Raw genomic sequence first — 13,427 nt, forward strand, 5'->3', positions numbered from 1 at the left:
CGCAAGTGTTCATTCATTCACTCACACAAGCACAGCCCCACACATGCTCCCACACCCCTTCTGCTTCTGTCACTGAGTGTCAATGCATGTTCATACTCAAACTTTAAACTTCAAACTTCAACAGGCAAAATTATAATAGATTCAACACATTAACAACTGACTAATTCTGTTGCTCGAAATGATTACTGAATTAAATGCCACATTTGATAATTGATTGACTGGTTTAAGTGAGTAATTTAGAGAAGCAAACTCTGATTATGACATCATGAATGTGATCGACTGGTTTCTGTAAAAGAGTAAACTGAAAATATTTGGTTTTAAACAAAAAAGAAGGCAAACATTCACATTCATCATCTCATAGGATCTTGCTCGCTCAGATCTGGCTGGCATGATGTTATTGTTGTTGACGTGGTGCCTCTGCCTGTCAATGCGTCACAATCCAGTCATGTTTGTAGGGCACAACAGGTGATTTCACCGAACACTGTGTGCAGTTTTCTTAACATATGAAACTGCTAATGTAACTCACCGCATTTGAACGTAGCTGTAGAATAAATAAGAAAATCCGCAATGAAGTGATCCATAAAAAAGTTATTGTGCTGAATATGTGGCTCTAAGGATTCAAATAATTCAGATTGCGAAATCCCTGTCTACCCATTTGTGTCTTTGATTCAGTGATTCTTTGCATGTAGATTTTACTCACTTATTTACTCCCCTCTGTGTTGTAGAAACAGAGCAGAGTTAGTCCTGTCCAGAGCAACGCTGTTTGACTTTGACAAGTTTTACAACGTTAGCCCGGTTAGCTCACGTTACCTCAGGTGACTGACACTGTTCGGCTGTTGTTGCAATACTAACATAAACACTAAACTATAACCTCAACACTCCCGTGTCAACTAGTTAGCGGTGTTAACTAAGCTAAAGGTGGCTAGCTGGTGAGGTGGCTAACATGTTAACCTGTGTACCTGGACGCCACCACTTGCACGGAAGACAAACAATGTTTACACACACAGCTAGTTGCACATAAATAAAAACTCATGCGGTTTTCATTGGCTAAGTTTTGTGTTCTGTGGCTATTGTAGTGGGGGTGTCTGGAGCTAACGTTAATATGACGGTAGGGGAGCGGGGGGGTTTCTTTACCAGCTGCTGTCGTATCCTCCGAAGCATCCTGACAAGAACACACGGTCCAAGTAGCGAGCACAGTCGCTAGCTCCGCGCTAGCAACTAGCCACTCCAATAAAAACGTCCCGAACCATAAATATTTCCCTCCAACAAGCGGCTCTCCTCGGCGGCATTACGCGACACACTCACGCCGTGCAAGCGTGCGAAAAGACAAGTCCACTCGCCCCCATTCCGCGGTAAAAGTCAGAGAAACGAGTCCCGATAAAAGTGACAGACGGTAGGCTACGGAGTCCCAGGGAGCGACGCACCATCTCATTTCACGTCTCCGCTTTGCCACGATCTTCCCCTGCTGCTGCTGCTGCTGACTGACACACACACACACACACACACGCACATACACACGCAAACACTGCGATCTGCAGCGGCCTCACAGCGCCCCCTGCCTGTGTATACACACAGATGATTAGATTAGATAGATAGATAGATAGATAGATAGATAGATAGATAGGTAGATAGATAGAAATGTGCACAAATGTGCACTAAATGGGCAAATATTCATCTCCAAAATAAAACCAACTAACTTACTTTACATTACATTACATGTCATTTAGCAGACGCTTTTATCCAAAGCAACTTACAAGGGAATTGAGTACAACCTGCCACATTTAGATATCTAAATGTATAATAATGATGATAATATATATATATATATATATATATTAAAGAAAGCATTTCTCCACAGAAGCTTACAGTGAAGAAGAACTAATTTATGTGTTCATGTTTTTTTCATGTAATTTTATTTTTAAATATTTTAAGACCTTCCTGTCATGAATAATTGTTTTTCTATTGTTTCATTTGATTTAGGGGCTCCACACGAGTGGAGATCCTGAAATGGTTTGCGGTACGGTCCCTTTTTCTACAAGCAAACACAACGCAGGCATGTTGTCACAGACACATTAAGATGTATGTATTGCAGTGGAGCTATGCTATAGATTGCTGAGAGCTCACTGCATCATACACTATATGCACCAAACAGAAGTAATGCAGGACTCTGAGTCAGATCTGAATTGCTTACTGGGCACTTTTTAAAACGGTGTATACCATCATAAAGTGTGTTTTGCGATGTTGGTTTCTCATCTAATTGGGGAAGTCCTAACTGTACACATTAATTCACAGGCCATTGCTGATGAATTAATGATGAATATGATATTTCAGAAGATGAACCAAAATAATTGCGTTGGATAAAACGTGCATTTGCCTTTTTTTATTTGCTCTCTTAGCAGTGCATTGTACCTCTCCAGTTGTTCCAGGATTTCACTTGTAAGGCATGTCACATAGAGTGAGATCATCAGATTACAGTGGAGACTTGGCTGCTGCACATCCCAATTAGTCGATAATGTATTGGCAACTAATGATACCAAGCGGGGAGGATGATAAATTTGAAAATCTATGTTTCTTAAGAGTTTGGCCGTACTGTGCATTTTCCAAAATTGATCCGGAATGTTGCGTATGATGGAAAACATTCAAGTAATGTTCCCATCAATGGCAGGAGAAGTAAATGGCCAATGATAATGATCCTGTTTAATCAATGTGCTCCAGCAGCTATATTTAGCAGGAGCAAGAATGCTGAACAGCAGTTTCTTCTCCGCTTCTGTTCTCCTGAATGAAAAAGTGATTATTATTATTCATTCTGAACATCCTCATATTTGCTCCTTAATGTCCTAGTGTGACTCAGATTGTCTTCCCTCCTCCTGGCCTCTCCAACATGACAGCTTTCCTAACAATCAGAAAAACACTGAAGCCAAGCCAAATGCCACCATCAAGTAAGCATTAATCTCCAGAACTGAGACAGCTTTAGGCCACTCTGAGTCAGCAGAGAGGCACTCACTGTACCAGAGTGCTTCTCAGACAACATCTTGGTTTCAAGCCCTCTTCATCTATCATATTATAACCAGTATCTTGATTTTTTTTTTTCTTTTACTGCCATCTAACCAGCAAAACCAGAAATGTTCAAAATGTCAATTGAAAGGCAGCTTTTCTCTGCAAATCCCCTGGTATAATCCACTATCTGACATGTGTATGTGAGCCACAGAGCCGAGCCGCTAACCATGCCCATGTGACTGACAATCTCTGGGTTACACTGACTTATGTAACATCACTGCAGCAGCAGTGGGAGCTGGGAGCTCTAACTTCACAGCTGGACTGGATTCAGTTAGTGTTTCACATGCACGTTCAACAGGGTTGTTGATGATAAGATTAAAAACCTGTATGTGTCTACATAAAAGCTTTGTTTTCAGAGCCTGACATATGGACATCCCTCTTTGTACTGGAGCAGAAAAGGAATCTCTCAGAGTTACAAGTTTGTATGACAATAAAAGCAATGTTTGGTATGAACCACACTGAGCTTCTTTACTCACATTCACTGTCTGCAATCCACAGAACCTCCACCTTGTATTTGTCTTGAAGTCATGCCACAATGCAGTTTGTGTAATAATTCATTTATTGCCCTGGATGTCTGTCATGAAGTAAGTGGTAATGTAATGGATAATGTACGGCTGCCATCCCAGCTTAGTATTAAATTAAATTCAACATCCTTCAAATGTCTTCAAAATTCCAATTATTATAATTTAATTTGTTATATGTTTAATTTGTTTTATTTAATTTGCTACACACTATGGTCAAAATTCTCCAATCTCAAATTTTCCTCCAAGTACCAACAGAATAAGCTTGCATACCACTGATGTTACACGTACCAGAGTTTGAGAACTGTGGTTCCATTTTATTCTATTGTATTCTATTCTACAAGAATGAAGAAGGATGAGAAAAGGATGGCACTGGGACACGAGAGGATAAGAAGAACTGTGATTAAGATCTTTGAGCTGTGGAGGGCAGCGTTGCATCTCTCAGTGTTGGAAACTATTACTATTAGAAGAAGAAAATAAGTAATGTGCAAGTAGACCTACCTTAAATTTAATCTACACCCTTGTTTGTGGTGTGATGATCAACCAATCTGTCTGTCCATCCGTCTATCCGTCCATCCATCCATCAATCCATTATCTGTGCTGCTCATCCTTTGAGGGAGGTGTGGGGAGCTGGAGCCAGTTCCAGCTGACAACATGAAGTCAGCGTGTTTTCAATGATCTGAACACCGACCTGCAGAAGATGGGAAAGAAGACATATGGTGTATTTGCATCTTTACGACTCAGCATCCAAACCTGTACAGTTTCAGTGCAACAGAACAGGAACATTAACTGAAAGGCTAAGGGAATAATAAATGTGGACCCATCTTACACAGCTGTGAAAGAAGACAAAAGAAAAATACTGTCCTCTGGTATGATTTTAAAATGTGTCTTTCAATTCGATTTTTATTTAAGTGTTGTATCTGTCAATGGGAAAAAAGATGTCAATGAGAACAATGGTGCGTCTTGACAAAACTAAATGCCCTCCTCTCCTCTCCTCTCCTCTCCTCTCCTCTCCCTCTCCTCTCTCGTCGCATGTCTCAGCAGGCTGGACCCGAGTTAATCCATCAGGCCTGTTTAACCATGCTGTGGCTGATCCTCTTGGTAAATACTCCAGTGCTAAGTGGCTTTCAATCATTACCACCAAGTATCACTAATAGTACTAATAGGCTTAGGACAAGTTTTTCCTCTCACTGTACAGACCCCGTCTCTGTGTAAGTGATACTCACTCAGCCTTTGGCTTCGACTACCTGTGCATATTAGTGTCCGTCTTGTTGCATTAACACGGACGTCTGTCTTACTGTGAGGACTCCATGCAGCAGGTCATGTGGGAAAAAGAAAGCTAATGAATTGGCTTTTAAACTAAATAGCTAAAATCAATAGCAACTGACTGGTAGACAAGATTTGAAGGTGAGTGTTTCAGTGTCTTCCCCTTAAAGTTATAATCATACTAATAAAAAAAAAAAAACATCTCAGATTTCTGTAACACTGTTTGTAAATCATTTTAAAATGTTAATTTTCCAAGCTGTGTGGCTTGAGATCTCATATGTGTGAGTCTCCCTCTTGAGGACAAACTGGGGTGTTACAACTACAAGCCAATTCATTATCATCTCATTTGTAAAATGTACAAAAATCCTGTGTTTGCAAGTTTGTGTGCATTATAATTGGTGAGTGTAGAGTGTAGAAGCCTCTGGCAGTGATCAGATCACTCCAGTAGTTATAGGATAGCCTGGATGAAAGAAAGTAGAAGGTATAGACATTTTTATTGTAAAAGTTCTTCCCACTTTACTCTGTGACCCAGAGAGACAGAGACAAGGTGGCTCGTCATCCACTTCACTAAAACTGGTCATGGATGACAAATTATGTGTGTGTGTGTTTGCATAGTTTTCACCACTTTTAGCACCATTTCTGACATAAACACCAACATTGTCAGGACAAGGAGTCCAAACCAGGAGGGCAAAACCTGGTCCTAATGAGGCATAAAATAATTTCTGAGGAACTAATTAAGTGTAGGGCTAAGATTTAAACTGTTAAGTTTAGTGCTTTATTACAGCTGTCCAAATGAATGGAAACCAATGAGAGAGTCCTTAAATCAGGGGTCTCAAACTCAAATTAGCTGGAGGGCCACTGAGCATCTAATCTGGACAGTAGGGGTAAAAAGCATAATTTCAGTAGAGGTGGGCAATATGATCTTAAAATGATATGAGGATTTTACCATCATGACATAGCAATGACAATTTCTTCTGATGATATTTCACAGAATTTCAAAATAAAAGCATTTTTGCTATGGAACATACTATAAAAATGCATTTATGATGCAAAAAATGAATCTTAATAGAAGAAAACATACAGAAATAACTAATTATAACTTGATATTAAGTGGCAGGCCACATTAAATCTACTGAAGGGCCGCATGTGGCCCATGGGCTGCATGTTTGAGACCTCTGCCTTAAATGTTTAGCTGTGTGTGTGTGTGTGGTCATCATTATTACATTCTTCATTCTAGAAGGAACATCTGTAGGTTTTTGAACCTGTGATCTTATTTCCAACAGACACAGTGAAAAATGAGAATCTTCATAACCAGGAATGTTGCTTTTTTTCTGTTTCTGTTTTGCACAAATCACATATCTATAGTTTATATCAGATCAGATAAGATTTGAGTAATTTTAGGGCATTTTTATCTCTGCTGCTACTCTGAAGTTTACTTCTCTCAGCAACCATTGAAAAAAAGATTTGGAAGATGAATCTCAGAGATGAGTCATGGGATTTGGCGACGCAGATCCATGTAGTAGCAGCTGCAGTAGAGCCACCCACAAAGCACCTCTGGATCCCTTGTCAAAAACTTCCTGCTTGAGTAAGATGCTCAAGGCATGTGTGTGTGTGTGTGTGTGTGTGTATGTGTGAGAGAGAGAGTGTGTGTTTAAATGCTTAGCTGCTTTTCTGATCTGCTTAATTTCGAGCAGGACGAGCAGCTGCTTGAAAATTCCAGCCTTGGCCCCTCCATCACTGTGACACACACAAACAGACATTTTTTTTCTGAGTGGTGTGGTTTAGGAAAGGATGGATGGATTTTGAGAAAGAAAAACTAAAAATATGTCTATAATTAACTGTGATAACGTCTCTCCATCTTGATGAGGTGTGTGTGTGTATTTTGTATGAAGTTACTGTGGTAACTGCGGGTCATAGCATGCATGCGCAAATGCATCTGTGCGTGTCTGACGTTGCCACGGTAACTTTGGCCCCTGCTGACCTTGGCCTTTTAGGGCCCCTATCCCTCCTCTCTGCGCTTCCTTCTCTTGACTCTGTAGCTTGTGAGTGCCTGAGTGGCAGCTGGCTCAGACTGGTGTGTCGACATGAGTTCAGACACGCTCACTGGCATCTGGCTTGTTTGGTTTGCTAGCAGGTGGCTAACTTAGGGATAGTTGGCGGGCAACAGTTCTCCCTCCATCACTGGAAGCAAAGCAGCACAAATCGACCTATTACTGGTGATGGATTGAAATGATAGAAGCATTTGTACATGTATACATCTACATATTACAACTGTAATATCCAAAGGGAACCTGTATTTTATCTGTACTGCATAGCTGGGTTAATACACAATAAAGCATAACGTTTTACAAACACAAGATGTGCTATTGTATGGAATAAAAAAGGGGAATATTTTAATGACAATAGGCTGCAAAAGTTGGGACACATTTGCTTGAACTGTCTCAGATGAGTTTGGACCCAGAGAACTTACAATAAGTGCATTTAAACATTTGGGTACAAATAAGAGCTAGAAGTAAGAAAGAGCTTCAAGTAAGCCAAACAATGAAGTGCTAGTCATAAGTGCGATGTATATGCTTTTTTTTAAATTTATTTAAAAGTCAAGGTAGAGTCGGGAGAAATGTGTGTGACTATGTACAGTACATCTTAGTAGGATGACAGTTTGTCATATGATGCCCACTTGGTGGTCACGCACATTCAGCAGTAGGTTCCCCCTGACTCCCTGAATCATTCATGATGTTATGAACTGTAAATAATGAAAGACCAATTTGACTGTCAATTGTCTCACAAGTTTGGCACAAAATCGTGAGCCACAACCCATCCTGAGAGCAACAGTAGCTCAGTGGTCGTGGCGAGTCGTCTTTCAACTCAAAGATTGTGGGTTTGATTCCCAGTTCCACTGTGTCCTTGGGCAAGACACTTAACCCCCCACGTTGCTCCTGACGGGTGTGCTGTGAATGTGGGTATGAAAGATGAGTGATAGCTAAATACAAACCACTCACCATCCTTGCATGTAATGGGTAAGAATTTGGTGGATGCTCCTTAGATTTAATTTTTTTTAGAAAGATGTATGCATTTAGCAGACACTACAAAAGAGGACTAAGCTACATGCAGTAGAAGTAGTCTTGGACAGGAACAGTGGACTGACAGAGGGTGAGAGTGCCGAGGTGGATCCAAGTGCAGGGGAGGGGGTAAAGTAAGTGCTAGGACAGGAGATTCTCTTGGAAGAGCTGGGTTTTCAAGAGCTTCTTGAAGATAGGTAGGTCATTCCTCCATCTTCTGTGACAAGTTAACATGTAAGTTTCGGAAACTTAGCGTTGCTTGTATCACCTTTCAGTCATGCAAAATGGCCCAACTTATTTTGGTGTCACACCTGTGAAGTATTAAATTCATGTGTTTCAATCAGGCTTTGGGCTTAGCCCTTCATCTCCAATGGACAATCTTAACGCTTCAGCATCCAAGACATTTTGGACAATGCTAAGCTTCCAATTTTGTGGCAACCTTTTCTATTCCAACATGACTGTGCCCCAGTTCATAAAGTAAGAACTATAAAGACACGGTTTGTTGTGGAAGAACTTGACTTGGTCACACAGAGCCCTGACACTTAAGCGAGCAACTTTTGGGATGAACTGGAACCAAGATTGTGAGACAGAATTAACAAATGGACACAAATTCACATAGAAAATCTTGAGGATAGTCTTCCAAGAAGAGTGAAACCTCCATATTAAAGTACTGTATATGTATTTGAAGAGGTATATCTATAGTGTATATACATACTGTACATCTAGGTTTGCCAGTGATAACACTGGAATCTTCTCTTGAAACTTTCATCTCTTGAATAAATGTTAGTGATTCAAATTTTTCAAATAAAAGTGACCCAACTTTCTGGAAGTGTAATTTGGTTCAAAGCTGCCTGGCATTAGCTTTTGATGAGAACAGTGAAGCCTCCACGGTGCAAATATAATCCATACTCGTAACAGAGAGTGGGACCTAAGGACTTTTTCTTTGATAACTTAATCTGAAATATTTTGCTCCTTGTCACCAGCTCTGTCTGTGTGTGTGTCAGTGTGCAGCCAGGTCACTTCCGGTGCACATGCACGACTGTACATATATGTTGTGAATGTTATCAGGAAAACCTCTGGGTGAACCCTCTGTGGATCGCACCGTTCCACACGAAGAGAGTGTGTGTTCTTGTGCGTGTGGATTTACCCGACATCAATCATTCCTGCTGCGTGAGATGCGAAACATCTACTGTATGTATGAATAAAATAATGGAAAAAACTAAATCAAACAAATGTTGTTTTTCCATATGTGAAACCTCTGATACAGTACTGTCCCAGACACAAATGCTGAATATGTAATATCTTCTCTGTCTTACAGGCCCCTGCAGACTCCAGGCCCGGGGGCAGCAACCTGTCTGTCCATCAGCAGTTATAAGCTTTCTAATAGTTCGCTCAGTTTAAATGACAGGCCTTTCATCTGTCTGTCTGCTCTCTCCGGCTACACGACTTTAATGGCCCTGACATCATGTAAGCCGTAGCAGCTGGCTGCTTGTGTGTGTGTGTGTGCGTAGATGAACGGGGAGTTGTTGATACCTGCATGGTGGTGTAGCTCTAATCCATGTTTGTTCTGCTCCAGCACCAGAAGAGAATGTCCCACACACACACTTACAGCACACCTGCAGCCTTAGACACACACACACACACACACACACACACACACAACTCGCAAGTTGTTCCTCTATTTTCATGGTACATGAAACGTAGAAGTGTTTAAATCATCCCGTTTCAGCACAAGTAGTTATTTTAGTTTTCAAAGCAGGATTAGGATCTTGAAGGGACCTGTCTTATTATGATCATGACGCTTGGCTTAAATGATCTCTTCAATCTTTTTTATATTCATACACTACTCAACGTTGTCTTATTTACAGTGATTTACTTGCACTTTTTACGTTAAAATAGTGCGTGATTTGTGCTAAAAAATGACTTAATGTAAAGTACGTAAGGTTTTCAATGTTATTGAAGTGCATCAACATGAGTTACTTTTGCAGCTTTAAGTTGTACATAGCAGTCAGTCAGGAGATTAATCTTATCTGAGAGAGAGAGAGAAAAACAAGAGGGGGAAAGACCACCAACATGGCGACCAAGTCTATATATGCTCTGTGTGTGTGTGTGTGTGTGTGGCGGGAAAGAGAAAGCGAGAGAAGGAGGGAGGGGGAGAGAGAGAGAGAGAGAGGGTTATCACTCCAAAGTTTTACAGCTTTGATTTGAGACTGATTTTGAGCTGAAGTGGAAAGAATTGCACAGCCCGTTTCACAACTGCACTTATCTGTGCAGACTGAAGAAATGTCTGATACTGATACTGCTACTGTGTCTGTGTCTGTGACAAGGTTATTAGGGTTAATGAAATAACAAAAACTAGAGTTTAAAAAAAAAACTGAAACTGAATTGTGTGTTTAGAAAACTGATTCAAACTCACTAAAATTACAGTGAATATGTGCTTAGTCTTCGTCTTTGTAAGTTGATTTCATACATTAGCCTTTTGGGTTCATATGAAGTGTATTTATCTTTTATAAAAAGGGGTTGTGTATGCATCTGCGGGACGGATCTGTGCCGCGGGGTGTTTTTTATGACACAATACTTTCTTATTGTGACCTTTTGGAATCTTGCACCTGGTAAATACTCCATATGACAAAAAACACTAAAACACTAAATGAATAAAACATAAACTAAAGCTAAGCATTTACAAAAAACAAAAACAAACTAGTAAACACTCTCTAAAAACTAATTGAAACAAACTAATTTTAAAAAGAAAAAGTCCAAACGAAACTATTAAAACCTTGGTCTGTGAACATACGTGGGTCCAAGTAAGAGCTAAACAGGAGAATAACGCTGTGTTTGCATAAAATGCATCAAGGGAAAAGTATAAAAATAAGCTTTAGATCTTTGGGTTTGTATTGTATTTGTATTTCATTTTGTATTGTATAATTTACCTGGATTAAATTGTGTTAGTAAGAGCTCATGATTATGCTTCAGGGTGCAAAAATCTACACTTAAAAAGCTTTGATTTGCACTCATAAGCTCAGTCTGGCTCTCGTCAGGAATAAACTGTACTGTCCGCCCAATTTGCATAGATTAAGTGCATTTAAACTCGTTCCACTGTCTAGTTCTTCTGTACACACTGTTGACAGAACAACACCCAGTATGAGTAATGGCAGCTGTGGCTTACCTGACACTTTACAAACACAGCACAAATCATGATTATAAGTGGTTTACAAACTACAAAAAAAGGATTTAAGAGTTTATTATAGCTGGAAAGAGGTGTAAATGGAGAAAAGGAGTGTCTTTATATTTTCATTCTGCTACATGCGGAGTCAGGTGGGTGTTTGGAGGTTTGGAGGCAGGCGAGGCAGGCGAGGCCAGCATGTTTATCTGAAGCCTCTATCAGCCACAGACCAAACATTGGCCAGACCTGCTTCATCCTCTCTCCCTCCTTTTCTCCCAATCACTCTTTTTTGTGCCCCCATATCTTTTCCTGTGTGAAGAGGCAGCGTGCCGCTACACACCCACAGCTACCAAAGACAAAGCAGGAAATGAAGGAGGACGGACGGCTTTTTCAAACGTGTCTGCATATACACGTGTGTGTGTGTGTGTGCGCGCGCGTAGGTGTGTTTTATTATTTGTTTCATTTTCTACACATGCCGGACACATTTCCTCTGATCACATACCCTGGTTTAAAGACACTACAAAGAAGTGACATGAGCTTCATTTCTGGGAAACTGTTCTTACTTTTTGCCTTGACAAGCACGTTTTGCACTAGGAAGAACTAAGACATCACAGCTCACTTTAAGCTTTAACTGTCAGTATCGAGCTACAACAGTGGTTTGTGTGTTCATGATTGTGTTAAATACAGACATAAATAAAATCCACTATAACACTTTGGTTTGTGAGTGGAATAGAAAAGGAATACATTCTAAAATTTAGCTTAATTGAGTAAAGGAAAAGTAGTTTTACGTAAACTTTTCTTACATACAAGAATTTCTTTGCTTGTTGTTGGTACAACTTTCTTATATTTTGGCTAGATTTTGGTCCTGTTTTCTTGCCTTATTTTAAGGAACATTACAGCCTGTCTAGCCAAGCAAACATTGGCAGATTACTTGTCTTAAAACTAGAAAATGTGAATTGATTTCAGAATTTTGACATATTTCTTTTTTTTTTTTTGCAGTATTTCTGATTTTCCTCCAAGTACCAGAGGAAGCTCAGTTACAGAAACTTGAATGTTTATCATTATGTTGTATTTTTCTTAAGCATTTCTTCATGATTTCTTTATACGTTTCATCTTTGGTAAGTTGACCTTTTAGTCAGTGACGGATGCAGAGGCAATTTCATAAACTTCCTTGTTCACTCTTATGGATAAAAAATGTTCTCTGGGCATGACATTATTTTATCACCAATTCTCACCCCGACCACTAGATGGTGATGTATACTCACCAATGAGCACAAAGCAGCCTCATGACAGGAACTACATTAGTATATTTTTACCCTGGTGTTTAGTTCACTGTGGTTCTTGTCTGTGAGACAGTTGAATGAATGAATGTTCTTTAAACATGAAAATCAACTTGACTCCAGAAGATGCTGAACATTCATAAAAGAGGAAGTGAATCCAAATCCTCATGTTAACCTTGTTTGAGTGATTTTGTGTAAACAGAGCTACATGCATGTCAGTCTCGGTGTGTTTCAGCTCAGTTCAGATATATTAGTTTTGTCGTTGGCCGTAACAAGAACAATAGAAATTATTTAAAAACAGGACATCAGACGACAAAGACGCACACAGTACAACCAAACTTGAGTCAAAACAATCCCAAACTAGTTTCACGTTCATAAGAACTGTCACTAAAGTGTAATAAGAACGATTGTGCACTGTGAGTGTGTTTCCCCAGCTGTTACACTGCGTCTTCGGCTGTTACGTAATGCACACCTGTACCAAGTACCACGCTTTTTCTCCGTGAGACCTTCCTGCCCTGTTTCATACTGAGTAAATATCTGCTTCTGAAAAACTTCAAAGATATTTGCTCCAGTTTTGATTCATCTATTGTCAGTTTGAATTGCTTGCACAGAAGAACAGGGCCGACCAAATGGCTTCTTGTTTAGGGACAAAGAGAGAGAGAGAAAAGGGAGCTGGAGCGACTTAAAGGGTGTGTTGTTTTTGTGACATGATGAATGTACAGGTTTCATTTTCTGCCGATCAAATCCCGACCAGCTGTGTCACTGTCGGTGTTTTGTCTTTTGAATGACTTTCAAAGTTTAAAGGTATTCAAAGTTTGACTGTGGATGGAGCTGACCACAACAATCCAACAGTAGATAAATGATTGCGGCTCTTCGCGTTCATCACACGGTGCCGCTGAATGGAGACTGAACTGTTCTCACGACTCAAAAGAAAAGTCCATGAACACTGTCGAAGAAAATCTATCCGTTTTAAAAATCAACATTTCAATCAAAGTCAGGTTTAACTTGGGAGTAAATGAGAGTGTAATTGTGGGCAAGATTTTTAAAAGTTTGTTTTTAGAGCATAAAAAAACACAACATG

The 13,427-nt window shown here is 39.9% G+C and overlaps 1 protein-coding gene across 3 annotated transcripts in view; it reads right to left on the reverse strand.

The window, feature by feature from the left end:
* The window catches only part of atp11b (ATPase phospholipid transporting 11B (putative)), a 44,957-nt gene extending 43,485 nt beyond the window's left edge, over positions 1 to 1,472 (reverse strand). For all 3 annotated transcript variants that reach the window (XM_044043661.1, XM_044043663.1, XM_044043662.1), the window contains exon 1: positions 1,135 to 1,472. In XM_044043661.1, coding sequence (XP_043899596.1) covers positions 1,135 to 1,161 — 27 coding nt within the window. In that variant the 5' untranslated portion in view covers positions 1,162 to 1,472. The remainder of the gene's footprint in view (positions 1 to 1,134) is intronic.
* Between the last annotated feature and the right edge of the window lie 11,955 nt (positions 1,473 to 13,427).

This window comes from Solea senegalensis, linkage group LG14 (genome assembly GCF_019176455.1).
Source record: "Solea senegalensis isolate Sse05_10M linkage group LG14, IFAPA_SoseM_1, whole genome shotgun sequence".
NCBI classification, from domain to species: Eukaryota; Metazoa; Chordata; class Actinopteri; order Pleuronectiformes; family Soleidae; genus Solea; species Solea senegalensis.